This window comes from Poromitra crassiceps, assembly GCF_964638095.1.
Source record: "Poromitra crassiceps genome assembly, chromosome: 11".
In the NCBI taxonomy this organism is placed as follows: Eukaryota; Metazoa; Chordata; class Actinopteri; order Beryciformes; family Melamphaidae; genus Poromitra; species Poromitra crassiceps.
Genome location: NC_139643.1, coordinates 52,330,101 through 52,351,212, shown reverse-complemented (window position 1 = coordinate 52,351,212; position 21,112 = coordinate 52,330,101). Strand labels below are relative to the sequence as shown.

At 44.2% G+C, this 21,112-nt stretch overlaps 1 protein-coding gene across 1 annotated transcript; it reads right to left on the bottom strand.

Annotated features, from left to right (window-relative positions):
• Nucleotides 1-683: 683 nt before the first annotated feature.
• On the bottom strand, nucleotides 684-20,362 carry sacm1la (SAC1 like phosphatidylinositide phosphatase a). The gene is made up of 20 exons (XM_083646158.1): nucleotides 20,311-20,362; nucleotides 17,682-17,779; nucleotides 16,612-16,686; nucleotides 15,820-15,947; nucleotides 14,672-14,821; nucleotides 13,968-14,027; nucleotides 13,780-13,813; nucleotides 13,318-13,419; nucleotides 12,179-12,264; nucleotides 11,883-11,969; nucleotides 11,717-11,785; nucleotides 11,471-11,550; nucleotides 10,880-10,978; nucleotides 10,295-10,433; nucleotides 8,705-8,774; nucleotides 8,176-8,248; nucleotides 6,865-6,958; nucleotides 5,400-5,492; nucleotides 4,550-4,607; nucleotides 684-3,439 (listed from the first exon to the last, which is right to left on the bottom strand). Exons 1-20 carry the CDS (start codon nucleotides 20,337-20,339, stop codon nucleotides 3,303-3,305), a joined length of 1,761 nt encoding a protein of 586 aa, XP_083502284.1. The 5' UTR covers nucleotides 20,340-20,362; the 3' UTR covers nucleotides 684-3,302.
• Nucleotides 20,363-21,112: the final 750 nt, after the last annotated feature.

The window sequence follows — 21,112 nt, the reverse complement described above, 5'->3', positions numbered from 1 at the left end:
TGGTTTGTTCTGGTGCTCACTGTCAGTTTGTTACAGTCTATGGCATAGACTGTAACAAACTGACAGTGAGCACCCACTGAGCTATGTCGATGGTGCTCCGCCTCCCACAATGGCTTTTTGTGCCCCCCCCCCACACACACACTCTGTTCTCAGCTTTGGTAAGTGACCAGCCATCATTTGTAGGTCTGTAAATTGAGCTGAATGTTAAAACAAGACTAGTCAGAATCTATTATATGGCGAGATGCATTGGTATGCCAAGTTGGATTAGTAACTTAGATAGGCCTACATAATAGATAGGCTACATACTGTACATAGACACAGTTTTTTAGCCGCAATCAAGGCCAGGAATTCGTTGTTTTAGAAATTAAAATCACTTACTAGTTACTGCAGAAAGTGATAAAATTACAGTAACGCATTACTTTAGTGCCCAACACTGTTCATAGAACTTACAAAAAGGATTGTGGCAAAAAGTAATTATGTAGCCTAAAGAAAGAAAAAAAAAAAAACAGTATATATTTGACTACTAGCCTACTTTATCTGAAAGGATCTGTGTTGTTTTTTAAATTTTCCTTTTGATTTCTAAGAGCAGAAATTCTTAATTTGAGTCAGTTATTGAGTTAGCCTTGCCTGAGTAGAATGAAAAATTGAACAATACCAGTCATCTGTGTGTATTTACTGGAGTTTATTGACAATCAAAGAAACCACTGGATGACATAATTTCCTGGAAGGACAGTTGAAGATTGTGTTAAATACAAATTAATTTACATGTTCCACAGCAAAACAAAACATATTCTCCAATACCTTAGGACTTGTAGTGTAATTTTATAGTTAAATATAGAGTGTACTTTTATAGTTAACTTCATCATTTTTATAGTTATAAAATCACAAGGTTTCCTAATCCATTATATACTACTCAGTAACATACAGCCATAACAAAACAAACACAAAAAGATGGTGCACTTGTAAGATGCGTGAGGTTGTAACATGTGCAAACTTGGAAGACAAAAATGTAGCTTCTTTGAAAACTTGAAAAGCAAAATGTGTGTGCGATACATTTAGCAAATCATTCATGTATTTTGAAGTTGTAAACTGCTATTTTCAAGTGTGCAAAATACAATTTGCAAATGCCTTCATATCAGATTATCAGCTTGTTATTTTTGTTAATTAAAAAGGTTTGCAGGAATTTTGCCAGCATGCCCCACTAGGCTTTTGTATTTGGAAAGTGTGGAGTGTCTTGTGGAAAGTACAGTAGAGTACAGTTTGACTTTGCATGTTATGCTACAAGCTCACGCATCTTACAAACAACTTATTTTGTCCGTTTCTTATGTCATGCAACATGTGATTGGTTCCTTTACTGATTCATGTTGAGAAACAAAATCAATGCAAAAACGGTAGTATGGATAGAATACGGTAGGCCAAGTCATTGTGCAACCTTCAGGCTACGTTAGTAGTTTGTGAATGACAGTTCTGCCTCCAAGCTGTTAAACCTGCCACTTCCACCTACAGTATGATTCATACAGTATGAATTATGTAAACTAGACATATTGCGCTCCTGTCTCCTGTCATCTCTACACCATCATGCATCGTTGGTTTGCCCGTGACATCTCGCAGACTCAGCTCGGCCGCTCCCCCGGAGCTTGGCCGCTGCGTGGTGTGCGCCGCGGAAGGCCGCCTGATTATATTAGTAAGATCATTAATAATTATTAAATAAATAATCGATCTGTAAATCTGTAAATACAAACTTCATTTGAAAACGTACAGGCATTACAAGGATATGTTCATGATACAGATGTCAGTCACCCAAGCACACAAGCTGCACATCATCATGTCAGCCATCAAAGATCTCATCACCTCTTTTGAGAAGATAAGTACATTAGATGTTTTGCTAAATGAACACAACAATTGGAACTTCATTCCATCACTCAGCCACCAGCTTGTATTACATTTAAACTTCATTCCATCACTCAGCCACCAGCTTGTATTACATTTTGGTTTGATTTGGATAATAATCTAAAAAAAAAAAAAAAACGCTGTTGAAAAGGTAGAGCCGGAATGCCACAGAATGTGACATCAAACAGGGGGGAAATTAAGATAAAGTATCAGATTCCTCTAAATTGGTAAATCTCAAATCAACCTCAGTGCAAGATCTTAAACCCTCAACACATTATGATCATGATATAATGAAGAAGGAAAACATCAGAAGGGGTTAAAGGTCATAAGGCAGTGATCAGTGATCCCATAGTGGATTTTGGATTTGTTCTCTTCTATACGGAAGCGAGGCGATCCCGAGCTTCTGGGAGGAAATGGGGCAAAGTGTAAAAATAAGACGTATGAAATAATAAGCCCTTACTCAAATAGAATCATGATCAATATTTTCCACAATTAGGGTAAAAGGAAGACATATTCTTTGCTCGTGCACCACCCATAGATTACGCGAATATATATGTGATTAACTGGTTTGTAAGAATTGTTACATTCAAAATGACAACTCAGCGTGTACATACTGTGTAGACTGCTATCCTAATTGTTTACAGACAACAAATTTCAATATGTGCAAGTCAAAGTGCCGCCGCATCTGGGCTCATTTATCGTTACTCAATCACCACAACAACTCCTTAAAAGATGTTTCCCAGGTCAAACCGTAGACAAATACTAAAAGTGCAGTAATGTAGAAGTTTCGTGACAGTTGAATCTAGAGCTGCAACGATTAGTCGATTGACAGAAAATGAATCATCAACTATATTTATATTCAATTAATCTGCTTAGAGTATTAAAAAAAAAATCTCTTTCCAGCTTTTTCTGGTTTCGTTAGTCTTTTATGACAGTAAACCGATGTGGGCTGCTGGTCAGAACAAAAGAAGACATTTGAGGATGTCATCTTGGGCTTTGGGGAAAAAGTGATCAACATCTTTCACCGACAGATTAATCGATAATGAAAATATCGTTTGTTGCAGCCCTACTTAGATCTTAGGGAGATTACAATATTATATAAACGGAGGAATGTCAAAACAATTGACTGAAGTGCTATCGCAGACCATCTGCGTGACAACAAGCTAACAGACAAAACCCAACCTCGGAGCTGAGGAATGTGGGAAACAAAATGTAAACTGTGTAGGGGAAAGCAGATTGGAAGAACATCTGTGCCTGGAGGAGACATCACACAGCGAGAGGACGAGGAGGTGGAAGATGACGAGGTATATGAGCCTGCCTGGCCCAGCTGCTTCACTCACACACACACGCACACATCAGCATCAGTCCATCTTCTCCTTCTGGACCAGCTTGGGGGCGTCCAGACGTCAGCATCAGTCCATCTTCTCCTTCTGGACCAGCTTGGGGGCGTCCACAAACTCTGGTCCGTTCTGCACGATGATGCCGGCCGTGACGGCTCCAGCCACCCCGCAGAACATCACGTAGGCCAGGGTGTCAGTCCATGTGTCACCTGCAGGGGGAGGGGGGGCATCAGTAACTGTTACCAGTAGTAGAGCTACAACCAATTCTCCATTCATTTAGAAACATTTGTGACAAGACTAGGGGCAGCTGTAGCTCAGGAGGTAGAGCAGGTTGTCCACTAATCGCTTTGGATAAAAGAGGTCGGTGGTTCGATTCCCGCCTCCTCCAGTCTGCATGTCGAAGTGTCCTTGGGCAAGATACTGAACCCCAAATTGCTCCCGATGGTGTGCCAGCACCCTGCGTGGTAACCTGCCGCCATCGGTGTGTGAATGGGTGAATGAACCTACTGATATACTTTGTCTGCCCTTTGGTCTGGACTGAGGTTTTTTCTCTTGTGCTTTAATACAATGATACATTGTAGCTCTTTCTTGTGATATAAATGTGCTGCTGTGAGCGAACTGCACTTTGCTACTATGCACTTTATATCTCTACTGTGCACTTTAGATCGTTGCTACTGTTGTCATTTGCACTTTAACTATTGTGTTGCACTTTAACCTGCTGCTCTAGACTGTTTTTACAATGTTCTTTTTGTCTTATTTGTTTTTATGTATGTACTTCGTACTACGCTTTCTGCAATCCAATTTGCCCTTTTGGGACACTTAATAAATCTTGAATCTTGAATCTTGAATCTTGATTGTAAAGCGCTTTGGATAAAGGCGCTATATAAATGCAGGCCATTTACCATTTACCAAGACTATACGTTAAAGCCACAATATGTTCACATTTCCTCATTCAAATATCTAAAAAGGAGTAGACTTATGTTATACTGGTATATTTAGTTGTGTACTTACATTATCCTAAATGTTTATAACAATGTTCGTAATTTTATTGTCATTTAGTGTAATTTGGTCAGCTGTTGATGATGTCATCAGAGTGCCGGCTGTTTCCAGGCGACTATTTTGTTAGCTATTTCTACTTTCATCAGCAGTCTCTGATACAGGGGACGATTGTCACCAAGAAACTCATTCTAAAGGAATGGAAGTCCCCTCCCTCTTTTCAGCCGTTTCTTTTCAGAGTGTTCCTTTAATAATGTGAATGTTTAATAACATTACCACAGATAATGAGTGGAGATTTGTTTGCAGAGAAAATGGGAACTTACCAGGCCTGAGAAGACCGATGACGCACATGGAAAAGGCCACCAGCATAATGACGAGCAGCTGCACAAGGAAGAGCATTTAAACTGTTAAAACTTCGAGTCCATTCACAATCTGGTGCTGCTAATGCTTCAGCCCAGTTCACACCAATGATTCGCAACGCAACAAAACTGTTCCAGAACAAAGTTGCAGCGGTCTGAACAGACCCGGCTCATCTCATCAGAGTTGCAGAGCATTGAGAATCATTGGTGTGAACTTGGCTTCACAGAAACATAACAGACTGAGAAGAACTGACCATGAGGAACTTAACAGAAACATAACAGACTGAGAACTGACCATGAGGAACTTAACAGAAACATAACAGACTGAGAAGAACTGACCATGAGGAACTTAACAGAAACATAACAGACTGAGAAGAACTGACCATGAGGAACTTAACAGAAACATAACAGACTGAGAAGAACTGACCATGAGGAACTTAACAGAAACATAACAGACTGAGAAGAACTGACCATGAGGAACTTCACAGAAACATAACAGACTGAGAAGAACTGACCATGAGGAACTTAACAGAAACATAACAGACTGAGAACTGACCATGAGGAACTTCACAGAAACATAACAGACTGAGAAGAACTGACCATGAGGAACTTAACAGAAACATAACAGACTGAGAAGAACTGACCATGAGGAACTTAACAGAAACATAACAGACTGAGAAGAACTGACCATGAGGAACTTAACAGAAACATAACAGACTGAGAACTGACCATGAGGAACTTCACAGAAACATAACAGACTGAGAACTGACCATGAGGAACTTAACAGAAACATAACAGACTGAGAAGAACTGACCATGAGGAACTTCCAGTCCTTCTGAACGCGAAGAGGAGTCGGCCCGTCTGTTTCATCCAAAGCAAAGTTTCCCAGAAACAGGTCGATGGAATCCTAACATCAATGAAACCATATTAGCATGTTCCTCATTTCAGAATCAGTCACACTAACATCTTATGAATGATCAACCTTGCAGACATAAGGCTATGCTGCTGCCTTTAACTATCGACATATTCAGAATAAACGGTGGGTGATTCAAACTTAAGTAAAATTGTGCATGTGGCTACACTCAGATTCTATAGTTTTTGATAAAAATAAATTTTGTATAAAAACATCAACAGTAGTTGTAATGGTACAGAGCCATTTTGGAAATTTCACATCTTCAAGCAGGCTTTTTTTTGAAGACGTGGAAATTAGAAATTTTGAAAAGTTTCCGAAAGCGTGTCTTGATGGAGAAATAGCAGACTAATCTGTCAAATTAATGTAGCAGCATGTACTGATTTTGAATATGCATATGTAAATACAGGAGTAGAGTACTTCTTTTCCATGATAGGCCACCTACATGATAGTTTGTATAGAAATGGGTTTAAATGTTGTCTTGGGTACACAGGGGGGCCTTTGACATATCCCAATCCCAATAACTTCCCGTTATTACAGGTTGGGCATTTTTAACACTAATGCATTACTGCTGGACTTTCAATGTTTGTGCCTTATTTTGATCTGATATCAACCCAGTACAAGATCCAACAGAGATATAGAAGATCTGTTGATCCAACAGAGATATAGAAGATATGTTGATCCAACAGAGATATAGAAGATCTGTTGATCCAACAGAGATATAGAAGATATGTTGATCCAACAGAGATATAGAAGATATGTTGATCCAACAGAGATATAGAAGATCTGTTGATCCAACAGAGATATAGAAGATATGTTGATCCAACAGAGATATAGAAGATATGTTGATCCAACAGAGATATAGAAGATCTGTTGATCCAACAGAGATATAGAAGATATGTTGATCCAACACAGATATAGAAGATATGTTGATCCAACAGAGATATAGAGATCTGTTGATCCAACAGAGATATTGAAGATATGTTGCCAGATCTCACCATTGTGTGTTGTTGGGACAGAGACAGGTCTTGAAATCAAAGTTAATTTTCTCCTGATTTGTCTGTCTGAAAAATGTCATTTTAGTGTCAGAATGTTCAGAAGATATGTGGCTTGTGGAAAATGGGTCAAATATGTGCTTTGGTTAATATGGAGCGAAATAATCTGTCATAATCTGTGATCGCGTTCACTTCTCCCTTTGACTCCAATAGACTCAGGACCTGCCGTAAGTCTATTAAAGGGGTGTCCTAGCAGTGGCGAAACCATGCATGACAGATACAGGAGTTGACTGGCAGTTGAGTCCTCTCGCTCTAATAAAGGGTCTCTGATCATGACACCCAGTGGCTTCCGTGTTGGTGAAAACAGATCCTACTTGTCTGAAGCCGTCAGAGAAGTTGTTCTTGTAGTAGCGGATCATGGAGTTCCAGCCATCCATCACCAGCCCCCACTGGGTCCTCTTCCCCGTCCTGAGGAAGCCGAGCCAAACAGAAACCAACTTCCAATAAACAGCACATTGACAAGCAAGCCACGATCCAGAAGGCTGCTAGACAACAACACAAATATATGCAACTGATTTGTCTTTTGGCGCTTTTCCACCGCATAGCGACGCTTTGACTCTACTCGCCTCTACTCTCTTTTATGAAACTCTAATGCCGTTAAACTGTAAGTAGTCACAGCAAGGAGATGGCCTCAGAGGTTCCCTTTTATAGCGACCCTACTTGTCCATACATGTTACAATTAAACTTCCCTTAAAGCTACGGCTGTTGTCTGTCACAACGCGTTGGATGTGTTCTAAGTATTTAAGTACTTTTCAATTCAGAGTTTTTTTTTGTCATGTCCGAGCCTTCCATTTCTCTCAAAAACAGTCTGTTAAAGGGTTAGTTGTGATTTTTTGATGTGGGGTTGTATGAGGTACAGGTGGAGACAATGCATTCCCTGTAAGTGTGGAGCTGTAAGTGTGAACCATCCCTTTAAGGCTAAGCAAGGAGACTGATTTAATTTCAGAAGAGGCTGAAGGCAACAAGACAAGAGACTGCTGAAAAAACAGGAGTTTGTGAAATCCTACACGCAAGAGGGTAAGACAAGCTAACTGGTAGCTACCGTTAGCATATGACAATTATCTCTTAGCATTGACCAATCAGCAGTCTGCAGTGTTTTCACATCACCTTTTGCTATCTCCTCAGCTCGCTCGGAACCTCGACATATTTGCTACTAAACTAGAATGACCGCACCGCGGTTTATGCCTCCGCCATTAGTTCATTCTTGAGTCCAAATCGCCATTTGAGGCAAATTGGAAGAAATTCCATCAAGGCGTTCCTGAGATGTTGCATTACAGAGCTTGGAAATTGGATGTGGGAGGTCACAGTGACCTTGAACTTTGACCACCAAAATCTAATCAGATCATCCTTGAGTCTAAGTCGATTCCTCAGATATCGCGTTAACGAACATCGGATGGACGGACAGACGGACATACGTACGTACGGACGGACAACCCGGATCCATAATGCCTCCTGGCTACGGAGGCATAAAAAGTATGGCCTCAGCTCGGCTCAGCGCGCTACTCGCCCAAAAAACAAAAAAAGGCAAGTCGGTACCATGTGTTCGAAAAGCGCCAAAATGTGTGTGTGTGTGTGTGTGTGTGTGTGTGTGTGTGTGTGTGTGTGTGTGTGTGTGTGATGCATACCTTGTGAAGTCTGTTTTCAAGGCTCCGGTGCCTGCATACTGTACTGCGCATGCATTAGCATTGTCAGCCCATGCTAGTTAGAGAGCACACACAGAGAACAGTGTGGGGGCGGGGTCAGTCGCTACAGTCCATTTCACATTGGTTCAGCTAGTAATGAAGTGATCCTTTTACTTATCCCCATGAGGAAATTCATCCTCTGCATTTGAGCCATCCTCTACTAGGAACCTTCCTAGAACTAGGAGCGGTGGGCAGCCGCAGTGCAGCGCCCGGGGACCAACTCCAGTACTTTTTGCCACTACCTTGGTCAGGAGCACTGACAGGAGTATTAACCCTAACATACATGTCTTTGATGGTGGGAGGAATCCCACACGAACACGGGGAGAACATGCAAACTCCACACAGAAAGGACCTGGGACGGACCGGGGTTCGAACGCGGGACCTTCTTGCTGTGAGGCAACAGTGCTAACCACTGAGCCACCGTGCCGTCCAATCACACAGTTCATGCTAAGATCAGTCATGAGGCAATTACCGTTCTTGTAGATCTTCTCAAAATCGGCCTGTTCGTCGATCCGCTGGCTGACGTTCAGAACGCCCATCCTCTGTGGAGAAACATTCAGAGAACATACAGTACATGAGGTCAGAACTCCCATCCTGTGGACAAATGTTCAGAGCACATACCTGAGATGTTCAGAGAACATACCTGATGAGTGAAGCAGATCCACAGTTCCCATATGAGATTTTTGGGACCAATGGGCGGTTTTTGACTTGACAACATAAACATTATAAATTGCCCCCAGCTCACTTCCTGTTGCAGTGTTTGTTAATACAATAGCTGACAGGAAATAAGATAAGCAACACAACTCAGTGAAAACTGTCTATAAAGTATTGAATCTCTCTCTCTCTCTCTGTCTGTGTCTCTCTACCTGCAGCTGGGACTGTAGGGCACATCTCTCTCTCTCTCTCTCTCTCTCTCTGTCTGTGTCTCTCTACCTGCAGCTGGGACTGTAGGGCACATCTCTCTCTCTCTCTCTCTCTCTGTCTGTGTCTCTCTACCTGCAGCTGGGACTGTAGGGCACATCTCTCTCTCTCTCTCTCTCTCTCTCTCTCTGTCTGTGTCTCTCTACCTGCAGCTGGGACTGTAGGGCATCTCTCTCTCTCTCTCTGTCTGTGTCTCTCTACCTGCAGCTGGGACTGTAGGGCACATCTCTCTCTCTCTCTCTCTCTCTCTCTCTCTGTCTGTGTCTCTCTACCTGCAGCTGGGACTGTAGGGCACGTCTCTCTCTCTCTCTCTCTCTCTGTCTGTGTCTCTCTACCTGCAGCTGGGACTGTAGGGCACATCTCTCTCTCTCTCTCTCTCTCTCTCTCTGTCTGTGTCTCTCTACCTGCAGCTGGGACTGTAGGGCACATCTCTCTCTCTCTCTCTCTCTCTCTCTGTCTGTGTCTCTCTACCTGCAGCTGGGACTGTAGGGCACATCTCTCTCTCTCTCTCTCTCTGTCTGTCTGTCTGTGTCTCTCTACCTGCAGCTGGGACTGTAGGGCACATCTCTCTCTCTCTCTCTCTCTCTCTCTGTCTGTGTCTCTCTACCTGCAGCTGGGACTGTAGGGCACATCTCTCTCTCTCTCTCTCTCTCTCTCTCTGTCTGTGTCTCTCTACCTGCAGCTGGGACTGTAGGGCACGTCTCGCTCTCTCTCTCTCTCTCTCTCTGTCTGTGTCTCTCTACCTGCAGCTGGGACTGTAGGGCACATCTCTCTCTCTCTCTCTCTCTCTCTCTGTCTGTGTCTCTCTACCTGCAGCTGGGACTGTAGGGCACGTCTCTCTCTCTCTCTCTCTCTCTCTCTCTCTGTCTGTGTCTCTCTACCTGCAGCTGGGACTGTAGGGCACATCTCTCTCTCTCTCTCTCTCTGTCTGTGTCTCTCTACCTGCAGCTGGGACTGTAGGGCACATATCTCTCTCTCTCTCTCTCTCTCTCTCTCTCTCTCTGTGTCTCTCTACCTGCAGCTGGGACTGTAGGGCACATATCTCTCTCTCTCTCTCTCTCTGTCTCTCTACCTGCAGCTGGGACTGTAGGGCACATATCTCTCTCTCTCTCTCTCTCTCTCTCTCTCTCTGTCTCTCTACCTGCAGCTGGGACTGTAGGGCACATCGAGCGAGCAGGCTCTGGATGACGTTGGTCCTGTCCAGGCAGTCCATGCAGTTACTGCGGAACACGCCTTTCTGCTGGGCCAACACCTTCCCCTCTGTGTTCACCATGAAGTAGCTACAGACACACACACACACACACACACACACACACACACACACACACACACACAGACACAGACACAGACACACACACACACACAGACACACACACACACACACACACACACACACACACACACAGACACACACACACACACACACACACACACACACACACACACACACACACACACACACACACACACACAGACACAGACACACACAAACACACATGTGACCCTCGTGTTGGTAGGCAGGGCATCTAGCACTACCCAGATGCCCATAAAAAGCTATAATTATGTGTGCATCGGAACTGGACCACAACATTTTCCATACTTTTGCAGAAATGTTTTCAAATTCCCAAACTATTCAAGACTTAATTATCATATACAATTTTAATAGTTTTCCAAACTTTCCAGCCCTGCGTAGGAACCCTGGATAATAGCTGTCTGGATGAGGTACCTGTATTCATCCTGGGTCTCAGCTACAGCGTCCACTAAGATCTGCAGGCGATGCCATCTCATCCGGCTGCACTCTTTGTGGAAGTCAAAGGCTACGTAGCTACAGACAGTAGAGACAGTATAACTGACACTTTAAACACGTAGCTACAGACAGTAGAGACAGTATAAAGGTCTTTGTACATTACACCGTGACTGACACTTTAAACAGTGTACATAACCATAGAGACAGTCCGCATGTCTGGGAACGCCCACAAAATGTTAAACGGCTAGCGCGCGAGTGGGGTAAAACCGCCCATATATCTCATAGGCTGACTCACCAAAAGACGGTGCTGCGGCTCTAAACTACAGGTTTGGGGGTTCTAGAGCAGAACACAAGACGTCTGCTCAGATGTGCGTTTACTGCGGTGGTTAAATCCCCGATCGTGTCTGCCTGGGCTGGGCTATCAGCTAAATTCTAACTTTGCTGAATGGATAGAACGGGGGTTTTTACCCCACCCTGACCACGCCCCCAGCCAGGCTGAGCCAGCTAAACCAGCGTCTATGACGAGACGTGGCCTCAACCTATGGGGAACTGCTGGTGAGTGGCACTTACTTGATCAGACCATTCTCCATGCCAGACACCATCTTGGCAAAGGCCTGTTCTAGTGGCTTCTCTGAGCCCTTCTGATTGACCTGAAAGGGACAAAAACACAGTGTGCAATTTCCTCTTTTCATTATTATTCTAAAAGCAAATAATACGCAAAGAGCTTGAATATAGGGGGCTTACCAGGTTATATATATATATATATATAATACAGGTTATATAATATAGGTTATATATATAATATAGGGGGCTTACCAGGTTCAGAATACTTTGCTTCCCATAGATGAGGACCTGAGAGTCAAAATGCCTTTGGAAGCCATCCATCTAGAAATGATTTTCAAAATGTTAGCGTCACATTTTCATTTTCATACATCACTATTAAAACGAGTACATGTGGACAACTGAAGATGCACGCTCTTACCTGGCTGGTGGCTCGGCTGATGATGGGTTTAGGTTTGTATTTCAGGTTGGGTCTCTGAGACCAGAAGAAGGGCATGGAGCCTCGTGTCTGTTAGAGAAAACAAAACGCTTAGCTAGATCATTTATTTCTGCACCTTTAAATTCTTAAAGACGTCTTCCAAAGTGGTTCAACCTCTCAACTACAAGTTTGGGCGCCGCGCAAACTTCTTGTTCCAGATAACAGTACCTGCCAGCTGTGTGTTCTTCTCACTATAGCTGCAACATGAATGGAGAAAGGATTGATGTCTTCATACTTGCCTGAACAAATGAAGCCCTTGCTCCTTCATACAGAACGATCTGCTCTGTCTCCACAAAGTTAGCAGCGTGGCCCTCTGAGTCGATGCCTATGGAGCAGACAGCAGGACAGAAAACTAAGTTAGCCATGCTATGACCACCTCCTCCAGCCATTTCCCCAGTGACACCTCTACGTCCACACCACCATGCCTGCAGCCTGTTGCACCTGTCAGACTTCACTTCAAACGTTGGCTAGTCTGAACGTTCTCACTAAAGTCTAAGTTTATGAATAACAAATGTTTTCAAATTGGTTGTTATTGGTTAAATGTAGACATGAGCACAAACATTAGTTTGAAGTCGTGGGCGTTGCAGCTGGTGTGATCATCCCATCGCAAGATGGTCTCTAGTTGCATGTTATGTAGTATCTTTACCTCTGACGTAGTATCTGATGTAGTATATTTACCTCTGACGTAGTATCTGATGTAGTATATTCACCTCTGACATAGTATCTGATGTAGTATATTTACCTCTGACGTAGTATCTGATGTAGTATCTTTACCTCTGACGTAGTATCTGATGTAGTATCTTTACCTCTGATGTAGTATCTGATGTAGTATATTCACCTCTGACGTAGTATCTGATGTAGTATCTTTACCTCTGACGTAGTATCTGATGTAGTATATTTACCTCTGACGTAGTCTGATGTAGTATCTTTACCTCTGACGTAGTATCTGATGTAGTATCTTTACCTCTGACGTAGTATCTGATGTAGTATCTTTACCTCTGACGTAGTATCTGATGTAGTATCTTTACCTCTGATGTAGTATCTGATGTAGTATATTCACCTCTGACGTAGTATCTGATGTAGTATCTTTACCTCTGACGTAGTATCTGATGTAGTATATTTACCTCTGACGTAGTCTGATGTAGTATCTTTACCTCTGACGTAGTATCTGATGTAGTATCTTTACCTCTGACGCAGTATCTGATGTAGTATATTTACCTCTGACGTAGTATCTGATGTAGTATATTTACCTCTGACGTAGTATCTGATGTAGTATCTTTACCTCTGACGCAGTATCTGATGTAGTATATTTACCTCTGACGTAGTATCTGATGTAGTATATTTACCTCTGACGTAGTATCTGATGTAGTATATTTACCTCTGACGTAGTATCTGACTCCGGCCCGGAAACAGCTTCTCCTGGAGATCAGGATCCATTCAAAGATCTTGCCGTTGATGCGGCAAGGCTTCATGACAATAACTGGAGCAGTAGGGTCAAGGTCACAGAGTCACATGCTCATGGTAAATGCACTGCATTTATATAGCACTTTTATCCAAAGCGCTTTACAATGTGCCTACATTCACCCATTCACACACTGAAGGTGGCCAGGTGGCCAGCTGCCACGCAGGGTGCTGGCACAGCCATCAGGAGCAATTTGGGGTTCAGTGTCTTCCCCAAGGACACTTCGACATGCGGACTGGAGGAGCCGGGGATCGAACCACCGACCTTCTGGTTGGTGGACGACCCGCTCTACCTCCTGATCCTCCACTACTCCAGGCTACAGTCTACTGGAGGCTTTCTACAAGCTAATGCTCCACAGACAGTGAATGAGAAGGATACATCCGTGCACAACAGGGAGGGCAAACCTGTGAAGCTGTGGGGAAACAGGTTCATAAACACAGTTAATAAAGTCAGTTAAAGTCATACAGTGAACAATAACAAAGCACCAAACATCTGATTGCTGGTATCATTAACAGAAACAATTAAAAAGCAATGGGCCTGGCAGACAACAGTTACATCTGTGTTACCTCCGGCTGTGCTGCCAATTCTCTCAGCAGATTCCCGTTCCACACGAACCTCTGATCTGCCTGAAAACACAAATATAATCTGAGTGACAAATCAACCAATCAATCCATAATAGTGCTACGCAAATCATTATATTAATTTGGGTGGTTTTCAAGGTCAATCTGTTTGTTTTTGAATCCCTCATACCCACTACAACCACGAACATAAATCAATGTCTAGACATGTTACATCTGCATACATAATCTAATACAGACACTATAATAAGGTGGAGGGACGTGCATAGGCGTGTACGTGAAGCGTGTGAAGCACGCTAGAAATGAGGGTGCGGAATTCCTAGTAGTAATTTTTCAATGCTAGTTCTAAGTTGTAACTTGTGTCTGTGTGACTATAAACTGGAGGCTTCGACAAAAAAGGCAGTGCAGTGTAGCCTAGGTAAACCCAGCCACCACGTGACCTGCTCTCTCAGTTCCCAGTCACTATCATAACATAGTGACTGAGAACAGGCCTGAGAGCAGGTCACGTGGGGGATGGGTTTACCCAGGCTAAGTGCAGTGCGCCTTGCGTTGTGTCTGATGGGGGCCTGAGCCAGATGTGTGGTGTCTCTGATGGGGGCCTGAGCCAGATGTGTGGTGTCTCTGATGGGGGCCTGAGCCAGATGTGTGGTGTCTCTGATGGGGGCCTGAGCCAGATGTGTGGTGTCTCTCACCCTCTCCAGCAGGCTCATCTCCTGGAAGTCGGGGCTGGTGTTGGCCAGCCGCTGCAGCGTGTGCGTCAGGTCAAAGTCAGTGCAGAAGTAGAAGCCGTCTGTGCTCAGCACGTTGGTGATCATGGACAGGAACGTCTGATTCTCTTGAGACTAGAGCACACAAGACACAAGAGTTTTCAGTGGTGACAGTGTCAAAACCTACATCTTTTCATTATGTATCATTTCATATATATCCTTGTTGTCACTGAATTTTTATTGATTATATTGTATGTGGTTGTGTAGAATGGTGAATCCTAGATCTCGTATCAAATCACCTTGTGAGATAATTATCCCATCCCTACAATAATCCTTTTTTCACAATCGGCTCCCTGCTGTTTACACTGCTTCAGTTGTGCAGTGGCCTTTACAACGAATCACACGCGTTTCAGTTTCGTTCAATGAGTGTGAGGAGAATAGAAGCAAAGATGAATAATGCACTGAAATCAGATCCTGTAGCCGCCTGGTTCAGATGGCACAGGCAGCAGAGAATCAGATCCTGTAGCCGCCTGGTTCAGATGGCACAGGCAGCAGAGAATCAGATCCTGATCAGATCCTGGTTCAGATGGCACAGGCAGCAGAGAATCAAAGTGATCAGGCTGAAACATGAGGGCTACTTTCTCACACGGGGCGGGGCCACACTGAGCACACACTATTATGGTCTTCAACAGTGCAGAGCAACAGATTCAACCTCCTGATTTTGCCCAAAACTACTCATTGAGCAGAAATGGGCAGATGAGATTCTTTTCAGATGGTAAATGGTCAAAATGGACTGCATTTATATAGCTCTTCTATCCAAAGGGCTTTACAATGTGCCTACATTCACCCATTCACACACCGAAATGAAAGCTGCACGAGGTAACTTTGCACCTTGATACCTCAAACGGATTAACTTCTTGAACGTTATTGTTATCGATAATCGATCGTTAATGTTCCCGAATTTCGATTATGGAAATGTATTCAAAATGCCCATCCCTAGTTGGGAGTAAGTGTTGGTCACCTGGGTCTCTGTGAGGTGCAGCACGCTCTTCTTATAGGAGATGGTATCAAACTGACCTGGATCTCTGTGAGGTGCAGCACGCTCTTCTTATAGGAGATGGTATCAAACTGACCTGGATCTCTGTGAGGTGCAGCACACTCTTCTTATAGGAGATGGTATCAAACTCCACTGCCTTCCACACTGCATGGCCGAGGAGGCTGCCCATGTTCCGCTTCTTGGTTATGACAATCAGGTACATCCCTGTGTGGTGGGAAAGGTTCAGTTACTCACTTTACTTACTTGAACCAAACATGGCAACATCACAGCTACATGCCTTGTTCAGTTACTCCCTTTAATGACTTAAACGCAGCATCACAAGCACACGCTTCAGGACCTACCTGCATCACAAGCACACGCTTCAGGACCTACCTGCATCACAAGCACACGCTTCAGGACCTACCTGCATCACAAGCACACGCTTCAGGACCTACCTGCATCACAAGCACACGCTTCAGGACCTACCTGCATCACAAGCACACGCTTCAGGACCTACCTGCATCACAAGCACACGCTTCAGGACCTACCTGCATCACAAGCACACGCTTCAGGACCTACCTGCATCACAAGCACACGCTTCAGGACCTACCTGCATCACAAGCACACGCTTCAGGACCTACCTGCATCACAAGCACACGCTTCAGGACCTACCTGCATCACAAGCACACGCTTCAGGACCTACCTGCATCACAAGCACACGCTTCAGGACCTACCTGCATCACAAGCACACGCTTCAGGACCTACCTGCATCACAAGCACACGCTTCAGGACCTACCTGCATCACAAGCACACGCTTCAGGACCTACCTGCATCACAAGCACACGCTTCAGGACCTACCTGCATCACAAGCACACGCTTCAGGACCTACCTGCTACCAAGCGAATGGTTCCCATGATGCCACAGATGGGCCTGGTGACCGCTGAGGGAGGAACATCCTTTTTCACTGCAAAAACACCACAACAACAAATCAACAGGCTTCAATTAGAACACAAGCTGCCATGAAAGTTGGATTCTCAACTTGGTGCTATTTGCTTAAAGGTACAACAGCAATTTTCCAAATGCCCCTTCCAGTGGAGGGTCTGTTGTTTTCTAACTATTCCTTATGCATATTTGATATTGTTTTGATATTTGAGTTGTTGTTGCTATTGTATCTGTTGTCGTCTTGTCTGTCTTGTTGCCACTAAGAGGACCGCAGTGGAAATAAGTCTATGACTTTTCTGTGTTTTTATCTTTGTCAGATATGGAATGCCATACTGTGGTTCTTTCCCGTGTCTGTGGGAAGGGGGGACTATTTGTATACGTTTTTTCTTTTTAACTTTCAAATAAATCAAACAAACAAAAAAACGATATGCTATGCGGCAAGAGCTATGATATGGGTCACTCTATCTACACTATTGGAGCCTTTCCATATGAGTATCAGTGGAGAGAGATTAAATTGTGGCTAAATAATTCATTCATGGCCATCAGCTTATCTGGGTAGCAGTGTTGTAATCAAGTCACTCTATCTCAAGTCCATGTAGAGTCTCAGTATCAAGTGTTTGAGTCTGAGTCCGAGTGACCAAAGAAGAGTCAGAGTCGAGTCCCCATTACCTGAGTCTGAGTCCATAGTTACTGAATGTGAATCCACATTTAGGTGGAACACGTGTCTGCCCTTGCACAAAGTTGTATAATGTCACTGTATTAATATAGCTATCAATGTCTTATGGTAAATTATTAGGGCCTCTTACAATTGACAAGTCCGAGTCCTCGTCTCCAACTTCCGAGTCTGAATGCATGAATGTTCGAGTCCAAGTCCGAGTCATCAGTGCTCAAGTCCAAGTCGAGTCACAAGTCCTGAAAACGAGTCCAGGACTCAGACTCGACTAAAACACTGCTGGGCAGTGTCTATTTTCTTTGATATGATTGGACAATCTGTCAACTTTGAAAAGGAGGCTGTACCAGTGAGGGTCATTTCATTGGAGACCCGGTCGATGGCCAGGACAGCGTCCGCTCCCTCATCGCAGGCCTCGATGAAGAACTTCTCCGGGGTCGTGTGCCTGGAGGGAGAGCAAGAGGAAGGTTACCCTGTTAACCTACCATTCATTGCATCATATGCATTCATATTCAACACCACTCCAAACACGCGTGTGCTCCGGCATCAACACAACGCAACATTACTGAGTGAATTTAACACAATGCAACATGAGTGAATTTAACTGTTAATGGTGGGGGTTTAAATGCCCAGACTGGCTGGGGGAAGTGAATGAGGAGCACTCCGTTTCACTCCCTCATCAACTACTGTCGAGGTGCCCTTGAGCAACGCACTGAAGTCCCAACTGCTCCAGTGAAGCTGTTCGGTGGCTGGCATTGTAAGCCTGTGGTTATACTGGGCAGCTCCCAGTGTGAATGTGGTGTCTGTATAGCCGTTTTCACACATGCGTACAGACACACATGCGTACAGGAACACATGCGTACAGGAACATATGCGTACAGGAACATTGCCTGTAAATCAATATCGGCCATTTCCCGGAATTTCCCTTCACACCTGAGGGCTCACATGTGTGAATATAGCAGCGAAATTGCGTGTATTTGGGGGGGGGGGGGGGGGGGGGGCACTGCAGAGCGGGTGGGGACTGGGGAGTGACGTGTGCACTTGGATGGGGAATCCTCCTTATTTTGGGGGTCGGCAAAACTCCGATGGTGAAATAAGTTCGCTTGTCACACAATAAATCGCACTCGCTTGACTTAAGTTTGACGTAAGTTGTATCCTTCACATTCGCTAAGCAGTCTTTGAACTGAAATCTTTGAAGAAGTTGGGATCCCTGTCTGAGAGAAATACCCTGGCTGGTTCGATGTTTATCCGTTCACCTGCGTCGCGTTGAAGCACTTTTTACAGACTGGCTTCGTTTGATGTGTCCAGGGGGCTTGCCTTCGCTGTCAGCAACGTAAGCAAAATACTTCCACATTTCGCTTCGTGCATTTGCTTTGTCAACAAGCATTGGGCGGCTTGCAAGACTCAAGCCGCTGCCATTTTCGCTGTCTGTGTCCCTGTCGGGCTGGACTGAAGGACTCTGGCCAGAGTGCGAGCAGAGAGGGGGGGGGGGGGGCACGCCGACACATGAAGCAGCCATACCGCTCTTATGACAACCTAGGAACTGGTGAAATGTCCGCGATGACGGGGTCGCGCTTATACCGGAAAACAACTTTCACACATGAAGGCATTACAACGCTTTCTGGTCATTTCCCAGTATAAAGCGCATGTGTGAAAACGGCTTATGTGAAGCAGCAGGGTGTTGCTGGAAAAGACCAATGAAGTCTGTCGTCTTTGCCTGAATCAATAACGTTAGTTAGTTTTATTTGACAAAACTTAAAACACCTGATCGGCTGAACATAATATCAGTCCCCATATTCACCTTATGTAGCCCCGCACTCACTTGACCCATTGTGTGACCCCTGTTTTACCTGCTCAAATTAGTCTGACTGACTCACCTGGTCAAACCTAGTAGTTTGACTCACATATGAGTCAGACTAGGTTTATGAGTCACAGGAAGTGTAAAACACAATCAGAACTTCCGATTGTGTTTACACTTCCTGTTAGTCTGTCAAGCCAGACTGTTTCTTCTACATGAGGTGAATAGGATTCAAAATAGCTGAGGATTAAAAACACAAGAAAACCCGAGAGGTCATTTCCATTGTGGTCTCCTCGTTCACATAGTGCAAGATGGCAGATCCAATATGCCAATGTCAACAAAATGACATTTTGAGAAGAAAATAAGACAACCAGTGAAACAATCAACATCCAGTCAAACAAAACAAATAACACAGGCAGCATATCATGCAAAGATTGTGTATCTATTCATTCTTTAAGCGGCATTTCTTGAGATTTAATTGGAAACTCCTCTCAACCGTTTGTTTGCACTGCAAAAACATTTCACTACTGGGCTCGGACTCAGTTGAATTGCCTTCCTTGGTTGGTCATATTAAGGGTTGATCATTAACCAACTGCTTGAAAGAAATGTGAGTCTCAGTCAAAAGCTATAAGGTGGCATGCCAAGACAGGCTCACAAGTCTGTCCCAATGACAATGGTCTGTAACAGACAGTAGCCTACAAGGAATGACATGCTGGTCTGACTGGTGTGACAACATCAACGATGATGACAAAATCCACAGCTGCTGCTAGCTAACGTTAGCTAACTAACTTAGCGTATTCCCTTCGTATTGGGGGCACGACCTCATCATTATGGCGTTTGGTGTTGAACAGACCCGACATTGTAATGGCATACACAGTACCTGACTGTGCTATAAACCCCCTGTAAGTCCACAGAAGCACAGTCATGACATGCTCTTTCATAATGCATGTGCATGGAGGGAGGTAAACTTGACAGGCTAAGCTAAGCTAAGCTAAGCTAAGCTCTACCAGCCAAGCCTGTCAGTCAACTTCAGCCGATGTGTCACCGACTCTTCTACCGACCAGCAAACCGCCTCTGTGCCTCCAGGACCCAGGCTGTATTCAGCTGTCTCAGTATGTTCGCTCTGTAATGGTATTAGTATAAACAGAAATGCCTGTCAACTAGATTCTTGTACTTACAAATTGTATCTCTCGTAGGCTGTCGCCATCTTTTCACTCCGTCTACCCGTACGCGATATTTTTTTTCCCATGATGGCGAAGGCTAGGCGAAGGCATGACCCGCCCCTCTCTGCCTCTGATTGGCTGCTCCCACCCATTGCTCCCACCTTCTTTCCAGGCGAGCCAGAAGTATCTCAAAAAAATATCGCTTCCGGTAAGCTAGCTAGCTAATGTCGCTGGTGCGTGATTTCTAACCCCACATAGGATAAGCAATAACCACGCCCTGTGGCGCCGGGATTGGCCAGGAGCATTGAAGCTTGGGACTAAAGCACCTGGGGTTTTTCATCTTTTAAAATAAAGATGTTTAAAAAACTATTGCTTGTTACATTTTCAGTGCTGTACCTTTTCTCTGGGTAAGAATTGAGCTTGAAATTACGGCCGTGCCGTTAGGAGACTGGTCAGCCAATGAAGTTTCATACCATTGACAGACAGCCAATCACAAGCCGAGAACCACGCCCATTTAGGAGACCAGAAGGGTTCCCTTTCTTACAATTGGCGGAGCGTAGAGTGGGGGGGTGTCTCTTCTTCTTCTTCTTGTTCTTCTTCTATTGTTTTTTTATGACGGTTGGCATCCATAGTTGCGTTGCATTACCGCCACCTACTGGTTTGTGTTATGTTAATATGCCTTTCTGGTTTTACAATATTAGTTTTATGGTTTTACCCTGCTTCTCTTTCTTTGATGTATGAAGCCAACAACACATGACACACGACATGAATGATAAATGTGGGACTGAGGAATGAGGCGGACTTCATAGGATAAATC

Bases quoted from the DNA above. Each gene is read 5' to 3' on its own strand.
- sacm1la (XM_083646158.1), bottom strand. From the start codon at position 20,339: ATGGCGACAGCCTACGAGAGATACAATTT. The intron at 12,265-13,317 runs GTAAATATACTA...TCTGCTCCATAG, and splicing joins AGTCAGATACTACGTCAGAG to GCATCGACTCAGAGGGCCAC. The intron at 11,786-11,882 runs GTAAGAGCGTGC...AATCATTTCTAG, and splicing joins TCAGCCGAGCCACCAGCCAG to ATGGATGGCTTCCAAAGGCA.